The sequence below is a fragment of the Egretta garzetta genome, unplaced genomic scaffold, assembly GCF_000687185.1.
Source record: "Egretta garzetta isolate BGI_Z169 unplaced genomic scaffold, ASM68718v1 scaffold204, whole genome shotgun sequence".
In the NCBI taxonomy this organism is placed as follows: Eukaryota; Metazoa; Chordata; class Aves; order Pelecaniformes; family Ardeidae; genus Egretta; species Egretta garzetta.
Genome location: NW_009259424.1, coordinates 1,035,520 through 1,047,998, shown reverse-complemented (window position 1 = coordinate 1,047,998; position 12,479 = coordinate 1,035,520). Strand labels below are relative to the sequence as shown.

The 12,479-nt window shown below is 38.8% G+C and overlaps 1 protein-coding gene across 1 annotated transcript in view; it reads left to right on the top strand.

The window, feature by feature from the left end:
* MYPN (myopalladin) overlaps positions 1-12,479 on the top strand; it is a 47,562-nt gene that overhangs the window by 22,367 nt on the left and 12,716 nt on the right. Inside the window, exons 10-11 of the mRNA XM_009636996.2 lie at positions 638-1,222; positions 3,556-3,703. Of these exons, the coding sequence (XP_009635291.1) occupies positions 638-1,222; positions 3,556-3,703 (733 nt within the window). The remainder of the gene's footprint in view (positions 1-637; positions 1,223-3,555; positions 3,704-12,479) is intronic.

The following is a 12,479-nucleotide window of genomic DNA, read 5'->3' as shown; positions in this document are numbered from 1 at the left end:
TTGAAGACATACACAGTAGATAGCATGTAGGAAACAACAACTGCATGAAATGCAAGTCCTCGCTGAATGATGCACCCCTGCCTGTCACCAAATGTCAACACCACCTAAACAACGTTGGTAATAATGTGTTTTGGTGGATTACTACCAAGCTTTCTCAGCAAAAATTCTGGTTTCAGAACCTACTCTAACAGGAGCTAAAGAACTGCAATCTGGCTTAAAAACGCTAATTTAAAATCTGATAAACCAAATCCTACTCTTAGTTACACGAGATGAGAGGTACTAAGGTGAAATAGAGGAGAATTTGACAATGCTATCCCTTAAATATTTTCCAAGTAAGATTTGGATTTGTATTTCATGTGTTAAAATGTAAGAATCTTCTTTGACCAAATAATATTCAGACAGAAAGCTTTTGTGCCTCTGGCAAAGAAGGGGGGAGGAAGGAAAAGTTTATTTTAGTAGCGAACTAGTATTATGCTCTTCTCATCATGTTAGAGAATATGTCATGTAGCAGTTTCCCCTACCTCTTACTGTATCACAGGACATATAATTTTTCTCTCGCAATTCATATATGGAAATGTAGTCAGCCAGCATGTTCAGGGCTCAGGACCAATTTTGCTCACCTTTGTTTTATATGCAGTGATCAGACCCAGTTAAAACAGCTCCACAACCAGGTCTTGCTTGAACAACAGCAAGTGCATCAGACATCTTCAAGAGAGTTGTCATTCAACACAGCTTTTTTAAATTCTACTACTTCACTCCATCAACAGTCCACCTCAACGACGTACAAACAAAGCAAAGCCTCTGCTTCACAATCGTTTGGCTATACCCGACCTAAGCAGTTCCTATCATCACAAACCACACTGCCTATCAGCTCCTCTTCTAGCTCCTCAGTTACAACATTCAGCAACGTCCCTCAAGGAACTCAAAGAACAAATAAGGAAAATTTCATAGGAAATCCTCCACCTGCCCAATCAAGGTCTTCAGGAGGGTTTACAAGCAAAAGTGAACAGTCTCTACCAAGCCCTAAAGAATCTGTGGTGCCTCCATTAACGCTTTCTATATCTAGCGTAAAACAGTTTCAGCCGCAGAGTGTGACTCCTGCTCCTGTCTCCCCAACTGGCCGGATTCAGAATCCAGTAGCTTTCCTTAGCTCTGTTCTTCCTTCGCTTCCTACTGCACCATCAACCAATGCTATGGGACTGCCCAGAAGTACACCAGCCACGTAAGTAGCGTAAACCATACATGCAGAAACAGGGGCAAGAAATACTCATAAAGGAAACTGAGATGTATTTCTGTTCAAGGGTTCAGTGGGGAGTTTACTGAAATGCAAGTCCTTCATAAAATAGAAAAGCAAGTTAGTTATATATTCTGGTCATTTAATCTAACCGTTACGTTCAGTTAAGAAAGGAAGGGGTAGTAGCTTCTCTAATAAGATACATCAAGGGTAAGATAAATTCAAGGTAGAGAAATGGGAGTTTATAAACAGATATATACAAGAATTTGGGGGCTGAGAGATTCATAACACTACTAGTGGGAGAAAAGCGATTTCATGAGCTTGCAGGATAAGTCACTCTAAGACCATTTGCCTACATGAGCTATAAAAACATTCTTACCTATTGTAAGCAACAAGTAAAGTTTTAAAAGGTACCTCATAATGTAAGTTATTTCTTAGTCCGGGTAAATCTAAGAAATAACTAAGGGTATTTTTCTGGTTGCAACACTTTCTATATTTAAAGTCCCCCAGGAAATCTCAGGAGAGCTAATGTTTTGCACATAAATATTTTAACTGATAGCCAGCATGATTTCTGTGACAAAATGGCTGTTGCCATACAAGCAAATAAGGATGATGATATACTGGAAGGGTTGTGACCTTCAGAATTCCTTTCTTTACATCCGTTCCTTTCTTTACACCCGTTTTTACATCTGTTTTGTGGATTACATGAACCCTATGTTAGCATGGCTAGCAGTAGTAGGTCAATAAAATTTTTTATCCATAGAACTCCAAACTCTGCACAAAGTAAGGAATATTCCCCCCTTTTACCAATGGTACGCTTCAAGGTAGTGACAGCAGTCACAATCTCCTAACTATTTTGCTAATGCTACATCAACCAATCTGTAATTATAAGAGAAAAAAAAAGTGTCCCTGTATACACAACATTCAGCACTCTGTGTGCCAAGAAATCCTGCCTTCAAACCATTACTGCACTCCTACTCCCTTCCTAGTTCCCCAGCACAGCCACATAATCGCCGTCACCCTGTGGCATGTGGCTGGAGGCCTTCATGGCCCTGGCATCATGGGCAGGCATACATAATAAAGTTGTAAGGTTCACAGTGAAGGTTTTAACTATGCCCAACTCAAGCCTTCGGCCTGCTTTCACAATATTATGACAGCAAGCAAAAATCAACTGTAACTACTCATCCATTCCCCATCCTCCCCTTCAGAGCTGGTGAACAAGCGCTCAAGCACTATTCTCTTTGCATTAATGACACTTAACCCTGGCAAAGTGCTTGATATTTTCTAACTGTTGCGTAGGCTCTACCAAATAAATCCTTACAATACGCCTACCAGGTAGAGTAGTTAAACATTGTTTTCTCCATTTCACCTTTCCTGGGTCCCAGCCCAGAGCTGAATTCCCACATAACTATAGCTCATCGTGCTGAAGTTCTAATCTAGATCTCCCCATGGGAGAGAGAGTCAAAAGTGAGGGCACAAAAGATCAAGAGTGAACTAATCTGTGAATATCTATTGAAGTTTCAGCTTCCTTTTTTGGCATTATCAATTATAATCGTTCTGGTTACTAAAGCAGGGAGAGATCACCATGTCTGCAGAACAACAAAAGGAAGATACCTTGCACAGCAATCATTAGCTATGCCTTTTACCTAGACTCCCTGTTATTAAGATGCCAACTCCTGGTAAACTACTAGAGCGTTGCACACTCTCTAGTAGCATGTGGCTGCTGTGCTTCAGCAGTGCACTCTCGCAGTGTCCCGACAATCTTACTTAAGAATTTAACTATTTTCAAACCTTACATCTGTAAAATAAACCGACATCTGTAAAATAAAAATGAAAACAACTGAAGTGTCATAAAAGGGTGAGAGAAATGAACAAAGTAAAAGTTCACGGAAAGAGTAAATGGCCAATGAAGATGTGAGAGAAAGATTAGTGAGAAACTGTATTAACTTTTAAATTATTATCTGGTACAGTAAAATGTACAGATTGTACACCTATGGTAACACCTATACACATTTTTTTAGCATTCATTGTGACATCATTATTCCAAGATAAATATTAATGGGACTTAGATGCTTATTATAGTATTATAACAATTATTCTCTTTAAGATGTGTGTCCTTAATTCCTACTGGCATGGAAATGGGAGGCACCATTAAAATAGTACCAAAAAAAAAAAATCAAATCCCATATTGTGCTTGACTTCTACCTAAATAAATAATAGGTTCCTCCAGACAACTGAAGCATAACGTATCACATCACACAGGTGACAATATATATATATACTTGTTGCTGCATGTTAGTATCAGAATTTTCTTTTAATAGCCCGACCCAGGGATTAACAAAGAAAAATCTGAAGCCTCTGCCATTAGCAACAGATGATTCTATTCGGGAAAATAAAGCTGCACTTGTAAAGGATCTGGAAAGAAAACTGCATTTCAGAGAGGCTGTTAATCAACAAAGTAGTCAGCAGGTAAGAAAATTGAGTGTTATTAAAATAAATTTTACTCATGAACAAGATAAGCATTATGATTTGTGAAACAAAAGGTGTTTGTGTGGCTGAGCTGCTACACTACTTTGCAAAGTGAAGTTCGCTGGTAAGTACTGGTTTGGAATAGCAAACTGGAGCTTTAAACAGGAAGTATGAGGGGATGCAGTTTTGGAAGGTTTACTTTGTGACTGAGTAGCATTTTTAATTTCTGATCATCTCCTTTAGAGACCAGTAGGAATGTAAAACTTCTTCCTTTTCATGGAAGCTTCTGTATATTGGATTTCATTTTTTCACTTTACAAGTTGCTCAACTCATTGCACACATTCATACACTGGATATTTTTAACACAAATTAAGGAGTAAAGTAATCAAATTGTTCAAGAAATGGTTTCTGGCTTTACTTTGTTTGAAGTAAAATGTAGTATTCAATTTTTAGCATTAAACCTATTTTTCCAAATATCCCAACTTACATAAATTGATAGGGACGTGTTAGGAACTTAACAAAGTTTTTGACAGCTGTTACTGGCATACACCAAACTGTAGGCCTAGCATTATTAGAGTATAGCAAAATAACAAACCTTTTACACAGTTCAAGGAACTAAATATCAGTTCATTCTTAACTGGAATCAATCAATACACCAGATCTGGGCAGTGTCTATGAAATTAAAGAAGAAATAAAAAATGAAATGAGATTTTGAGGTTGAAATCACTGTAAATTGGGTTCAACCACCCTCAAATAACTTAGTCTACACTAGGGACTGTTAGATGGCTTTCTGTCTGGAGGTGATTATGCTACTCTCACCTTGGCCATGGAGCCCTCTATAGCTGTCCCGCCAGCTCAGGCTTAATGCAGCAAATAATGGTTTGCCCTGACCTGTTGTCAACAAGGGAACTTTTCACAAGGTCTGTTAGCCCTTCTGACAGAGAACATGCGAAGATAAGCAAAAAGCCATGGAGTCTCTGGAGCAAATTACCCGCTGTGGACAACTGCAGTGTAATCCCTGTTTTTTTAATTTTGCTGTTGACCTTTCTTTCTGACAGATCACACTGCCAAAACACTTTGAGTAAAACAACTGGCAAGCAGTATGTTTTACAGATGAATCACAAGTGTTACAGTTTGTACTTGCTATGGTAGTAAGACAAATTATTTAGAGAGCTACTGTGAAATACCAATCAGTCTTTCGCGTTAACTGCATGATAACCCCTTTAGAAACAATGATCACTACTAGTGTCAAAGTTATCTGCTGACAGCAAAAGTTATTTATACACTTATTTGCTATTCTGTATGAGACCCAACCAAAATCTTGATTCCCAAATCCCCCAAGCACTGAAAAACTACAAAGCTGGCACTTCTCTAATTGTTACGGTAATTAGAATGCCAGTGGTAATGAACTAGAAAAAAATTTTAGGATTGCTCAGTAAAAGTTCCTTCATTTTCCCCTCAGTTCCCACCTTTAATCACCGCTGATTTTATTCTTCCACATCCAGGAAAACCACTGCTCAGACTGACTCCAGCAAATTCAAGTCTGAGTTTTCTCTTCAGTGAAAGCAGTGATTATTTAAAGAGATGAGAGGATGCACAGCATTTTCCAAAATTCCTGTTGCTTTGCCATTTATAGAACAATCAATATTGTGAGAATAATATGTTGGAGTGCTGGATTCACACCCCTAGATTTTGTCCTGGTTTTAACTCTTGTAGTTAACACAGAATTAAAAAGGAGGCATTCTCATCCTATATATAGCATATCTGCATTAAATTGATTATTATAATGGCAGGGAAGGGCTTCTTATTCACTTTCTCATAAACATCAACGCAACTCTCCTCTGTATGAGAGATCACTGCATAATGAATGGAGTACAGCATCCAATAAGAATCTCAATGTGTTGGCTTCCTTGTATTTTCTACATGCTATTTTAAAATTTCCTTCTCATAAAATGTGTCCTATATATTTTTATTTAGAGAATTGTATTGTAACCCCATATGCCAATAGCAGGATTTGGTCTCATTTACAGTATCTGCAGAGCATGTAGGGATCATCCAGAATGAAAGCTGCAGATGACAAGTCTGTGTCTTAAAGTACTGGTATTGTCTTACACTACTATATAAAGTGCAGTAACGAACATGAGTGATTTACATCCTGGTGCTCTGTTTATTATCTATCATTGACTTCCATATGAAAAGTGTTTAGCTTACAAGTCAAGATTTTCCTAAGCGTCAGCATCATGCACTCAGCATGATATCTAATAATCCAGATGTACTCCTTCTGTTTCATCCAGTACATCATTCATCACCAACAATAAAGAAATACAGAATCAGAACGTAGTTGGTAAATTTGCTGATGTTGCATGAGACAGAACAGATTAGTCTCTGGTCTTCTACAGCTATGATAATCGTGCAGTGCTGACAGAAATACAAACAAAACATGATTTTGCTAAGATTCAAGCTGCAACTTCAACCAAGCACATGCACTAACAAGCTGTCATTTTTACCAGAAAAAAACACCATACCTGTCATTTATGTGGATGGTAGTATGTTATATTGCCAGGTGAAATTTCATCACAATCAGGAGTGTTGAAAAAAAGAGGTTCAGTTATACCAAACATCTTCAGTCAGATTTGCTCAGTTCTTTCAAACTAAATGAGGATTAGCTTTAGGCAATTTCAGGAAGAGGTTAGAACAAATCCCAGCATATAGGAGACTTAACTCAGTTTCTTCCTTGGCCAGTTGAATTCATAACTCTCAACTCCCATAAGTACAGCCTAACTCCTTGCCAGTGGGTGTGTGTACTGTTGGTGCTGTCCCAGGTTGCACAAATAATTAAGCATTCTTTAACAGCGGGATACAAATCTGGAAATTCCACCTTTCAGAACAGCTCCCTTAACAGGAGACCTGAGCCTTTCTCTCACTGTCTCCAGCTCAATGAATAAAACTTAAGACTTGTGGAACAGTGTGGAACAGGCCCTCCTTTAGCAGGACATTTCAGAGAGCATTTCAGCTTAATGCTTAGGGTTGTGTTGGAGAAAAGAAGCAGAGGCGGATTGAGAGAGAGAAAGAGAATCGTTCTCCTGCCTAGGAACTAGGATAAACACCTGGATTCTTGTCCTTGCTGTACTGGATGTTTCAGTATTTCTGCAAAGTGAAAGATGGCAAGAAGGACAAAGACTTTCCTTGTCCACTCATCTCCACCCCCATAATGTTTTATTTGGAGACTGAGGTTGAAAACCTGTGAGACAAAGCACCCAAGTCTCATAACCTCGGTGAGTGTCTGGGCTACTGCACCATTTGATGAAAGGAGAGCACAGCCAGTGTTATCTCCACTTCCCAAAATCTGTCAATCTAATCCATCGGGCCGTTTATCTTCCTTACAAGTAAAATGTCTTGATAATGTTCAGTTAGAACACGTCACGTAGAAACAAAAAGACGTGCGGGGAGAAAAAGGCAGATGGAGAATTTGGGGGGATTTTGGTAAATAGAAAAAATATAAATGTGTAATGCAAACTGATTCTTTTACCCTGGTATTTGAAAACATTTACAGACTTCACCAATGGGACTATAAATAGAGGAAATTCAGATTTACAGGCACAACTTAGAAATTAATGGTATCATCTCCTCAAAACTTTGCTATACAAATAATAAAATAGAAAAATTACATAATTAAACCTCAAAATCCTGTACAGTAATAAAAATAAAGGAATTAACTCTATTATGGCACAGTTAAGTACTTGGGCCTGGTTTATACCTTTTGGTTTTAAGAACTACAAACTGTGCTCATATATCTATGTCACTTACTGTGAAGAATATCATGTGGCAATGTTGGTTGGTGGTGTCTTACGTAAGACCCAGATAGCAGTGTGGTCACCACCTTATTTTTAGGACAAAGAGTAAAGCTATCGCTGTTTTTTTTATCATAAAGAAAATTATGCACAGCTCTCACGTGAGTATTCTTTACTTTTGCTAGGGAATGCTTTATCCAAATTCCAGAGCAGAAGAGATGCAGGGTTTGTCCAACAGCTTTTAGATCATTAAAAACCACAGCCTGTAAAGCCATATGCCGAACCCAACTCATCACACAGGCCACATCACCACTAACACCTCAACACTGATCCAACAGAATCATCTCCTCGCAGTTCCCGTACTAAGCCCAGCCTCAGAAAGGTCACAAGAATCACCAAGAGCTCTTTTCCCCAGAGCACAAGAATTACACTTAATTCAATTACTCCAAAAATCTTGTGCAAAACCAAGGTTCACGTTATCTTCCAAAGGTCAGCAAACGTAGGCAATTTTGGACTAAGGACGGGAATTAAAGCCCAGGGAGTCCTCACGAAAGCTTGTTTGCTCTGTACTAGAAATGAGAAGAGATTTAAGAACCTGACAAAGACAAAATACCAGATCTTGACATTAATAGGTATAAGCTCCCAATAATCGTGGGAGTGAATAGTTGAACAACCACTTGTGGCTGTCTTTTCAGGATCTAGATCTAATCAACACCAAAGTACAGACAGGTTTTCCTGGTAAGAATCCTGGCTTGCAGAACTCATCACCTAGGAAAGGGAATCTGAGCTCCTCATGCTTTCACACACACTCGTAAGCCTCTCACTCCAGTTGGTAGGACTGCGGGAGTTGGAGATGCAAACCTCATTTGCTTTCTCTTCTGTTTTCCTCCTGCTCTGTCACTTTGAGCTGAACTGCACTTTGAATATTGCCTAGCTGTGTACCACAGATGACTTGCTAGACGCTTCAAGGGTTTGTGTTTACATTTGAAGAGCATGATATTCATGCCTTGTGCCATGTAAGAGGGCCCAACTGCAAGAAATAAACTGCTTCAGTGACACCTCTCCATGGGACCTGATAAGTGAAGAAAAGCACGCACATTGGATCTGTTGTTTTTTTATGCCCACTGCTGAAAGGGGGAGTGGGGTGGAGGGGAGCAGGGGAGAGAGACTGAAAATCCAACCTAAACAGAAGATTTAAGTAAGAGTAGCCTAGATTAGACACTGAAGCCAAGGACTATTACAGCTTGGAAACAGACACTGAGACGCACTGTATGCCAGGTTCTTAGATAAACTGTTAACCGGATTTAGAATTATTCTGCCAAAAAGCCAATCTAGAAGAAGTTACAAAACTGGGATTAAATTAGGAAATTTGTCTGGAGTTGGCAATGAATGGCAAACAGAATTATGTTTTTATACAGCATATGAGAATCAACATTCAAATAAAGTTCTAGCCGTTCTATTTGTGGCAATTTCCATGGGTTACTATGCTAATGTCAGAATATTTTGATGCCACAAGCTTCTAACTGCAAGCATGTATTTTCACTAAGATCTGAATCCTGCTAAAGTCAAAAGAAAGATGTGTTTTAACTTCAACAGATCCAGGATTTTAGAACTCATACTCACACACAAAGGTGCTTAAAATCTTACAGGAGTTACTACAGTCTATGCAATTCCCCTTTGCCAGTAAGGTTCACAGGTAGCAAAATGGCCCAGGAACAAGGTCACTCGATTTAAGATCTAGAAAAACAAGATCCACCTACCTGCTCTGTCACAAACTTTGTATGGTACCTTAACAGCTCACTTAGTTTCTTTAGGCCTCAACTTCTCATATGTAAAATGCGGGTAATAGCCCTGCCCTGAAGGGTCCCTGCTGTCAGGTGCTCAAAAAACGATGGTGATGGGCCCAAATAGATCAATTACGGACAAAATTATGCAAATCTGTACCTTCAACAAGACTTGCATTGAGAGAAGATTTTGTTTGCCATACTGGTCAAATTGCAACCATCCAGGAGTACCCTACAACAATATTGCCAAGGCAGTGCAAAGGCTAGCAGCTCCCCAAAAGAGAAGTTGCATTTCACTTCTCCACCTGCCCCAAATTCCCACTAGCACTTGTCTAACTTTTTTTTTTTCTCCCCTTTTGAGTTAACTTTCTTCTAGCTCACTCCTGCAGAACAGGTCACTGTGGGATCGGATGACCACCAGTGATGGCAGGAGGGATGTGTGGGAGCATATGAATATGAGCAGGGAGGGAAGAAGGGGTATGCTGCTGCTAGCACCTAAACTGGTGCAGCTACATTGTCTAATCATACCCTGAATACACTACGCATCTCTGCAGCAATAACGCCGCACACCTTGCTTACGAGGTGCTACTAATGACTAGAGAAAAATGGTACAGAACTGCTTAAGATACATATTCACCAGCGCATTTCCTGGCTTTGCTCTGGCCAGTTTTAGCAGTCTTTTACCCTTCTACTTATACCCTGGCAATATTAATGCAACCACCACTGCCTACTCCCCTTTTGCTAATGCAAATGAAACATCCAGGTTTCAAAAGTTGCTGTCTACTCAGCATATATCGATATAGATAATTATATAAAAGTATAACATATATATGTATTATATATATTCTAATTTATACAGAACGTTTACACCTCTAGATAGGAGCTTGAACTTTACAGTTGTCTAGCTAGGACACAGCACAATTTTAATCATCTGGCTACTATATTAAACAAGTGTGTGAACTGCCTGTAATAATTTCACATTCCAGGGAAGTTGCCAAAAAGCAGCTGGAACCCTACATTTCTGACCCCAAACCTCAGTATGCTGAACTGCAGCCTAGTTTTAACATTGTACCCAGTGATCACACTGACTTGTTTTTTCTGTGACACTCTATGAAATGCCTGTCTGAACCACAACCACAAACACTTTGCCCTACTTCACTTATGTAATCACATTCAGAAATAGCTTTATGGCTTATGTGACAAAACCAATTCTTCAGAAAGCCATATTAACAAATATTTTCTGTGTTTGCTAATCATAATCTACCAAACAAGCAAAAAACTTCAAGATTATATTCTCTATACAACTGTGTATTTCCACTTAATTCAAAGATTCCTGTTCTTTGTAAGAAGTCTGGTATAACGCCTTCAGTCTATGCATGACAGCGTTAAAATTTTCACAGCAATGTTAACTTAATCTTGATGGTTTCTCTGTAAATTTGTATGAGCATATGTATGCACACTAAACACATTTAGAAAGACAAAGACTGAAGTATGAGCACAACACACAGGCAACACTTGGGGGCTGTGGGAACCCTAACTTGAATATTTTCTAATTTAAAATGTATTTTTGAATATAACTCCTTTAAATGACCAGTCCAAATACATGCAGTCAGGCTGCACAGTTCCCAGCCAGAGACTGTTGCATTAGCCTGGAAACACAACTCTTGTGGCTTCCGTGGGCAGGGAAGCAGCCGTCAGTAATGATAGCCCAGCACTGATAATGCAGCAATATGCATTTGTTCTGACAGACTGCTACTTTTATTTTACACCTTTTTCTGTGTGTGCACATACATCCATAGTCACATGCATTCAAGAAACGTCAAAGAAAACCTGCCCATGATTAACTTCAAAGCAGCCCCATGAAATGCATTCCTTCCTCTGTTGCATTTTCTGCTGTAAGGAGACGTACATAAACAGAAGAACTGCCCATATTTCTTAATGAAGTGAAGTCTGTAAGAAGTTAGTATCTTCAGCACATCAGTCAGGAAAAAAATGATACACTCTGTTCACAAAAAACTTTTTTCAGATCTATAACAGAGGCAAGAAACATAAGGTTAATTACAGTTTGAAAATAATTGCTCTAAGTTTCATTTATGTTAGCTGGTTAGACAACTTAAGACAAACCTGAACCTTTGGAGTAGAGGTAATAAAAGACATTAACTGTATCAGCATTGTTTGGTTTCATCTGTAGGCCATCATGGCTACAGCAACCCTATACTACTAATTTCTTATTACATACCACAACTTCTTTTGGATAGCAATGAATCTGAAAAAAAAAAATCAGTATGAAAAATCGCTGACTAAATTCAACCATCTACAAACAATACTGGACTCTCCTGTTAGCTTGCAGTATCCCATTGCTTCCTAACTTCACTCTGAAGCATTTTGTTCTGGAGTCAGTACCTTACTCATTAACATCATGCCTTGAAAGTGTAATGGTGGTGCCTTCCTAGCCCCATTACTTCCCTCTGCTAAAGAAAACCATATGGTGAAAAACTCATTTCAGGGACCAAGCAATGATCCCCCAATTGTCAACTATACAGCTGAGGATGTATTAAAAGCATAAAAGTACAATACTACCTTTTCAATTTGAAACATTATTCTTGCATTAGCAATTTTCATTTCCAAAACCTGCTTTTGACACAGTCCTCAGAAAATTGAACAAAAGAAAAATTTGATCTACAGATTATTACATCATTCTGAAAAAAGTCATCACATCCACGCTTTGTAGATCTAATGAAACATGCATGTAGCTCAATAAAGTTGAAGACTCAGATAGTCCAGTGGCAGATTTACGTACTGCCATAAAAGAATGATGTTAACTGTTGGTAAGGTCCACAGGGCAGTAAATAACCGTTCTGCTCATTTCTAGATAACGCAGATTGAATGGTTTTGTATGTGGGAGCAGATGCAGGCCCCTTACTTTTTTCTTCCCTTGTTCTTTATTATGTTGCACTTAGAAAAGGTGTTGCCTCTACCGAAAGCCCTCTTCCAATTTTCAGTTTTCTAGACTACTGCTTTCAGTTGCTATCTGACTGAGAAATCCTAACACTTTCCATCCCCACTCATTTTATTCTAATCCAAGTTCAGAGTTGCCCTCTCAGAGTAAAAATTCTTCATGGATTTACTGTGTATAGCTTCTGAGATAACCACACCTCGCCTACTCTGTTCATCAGCCCTATTGCCCTCTAAACATACGTA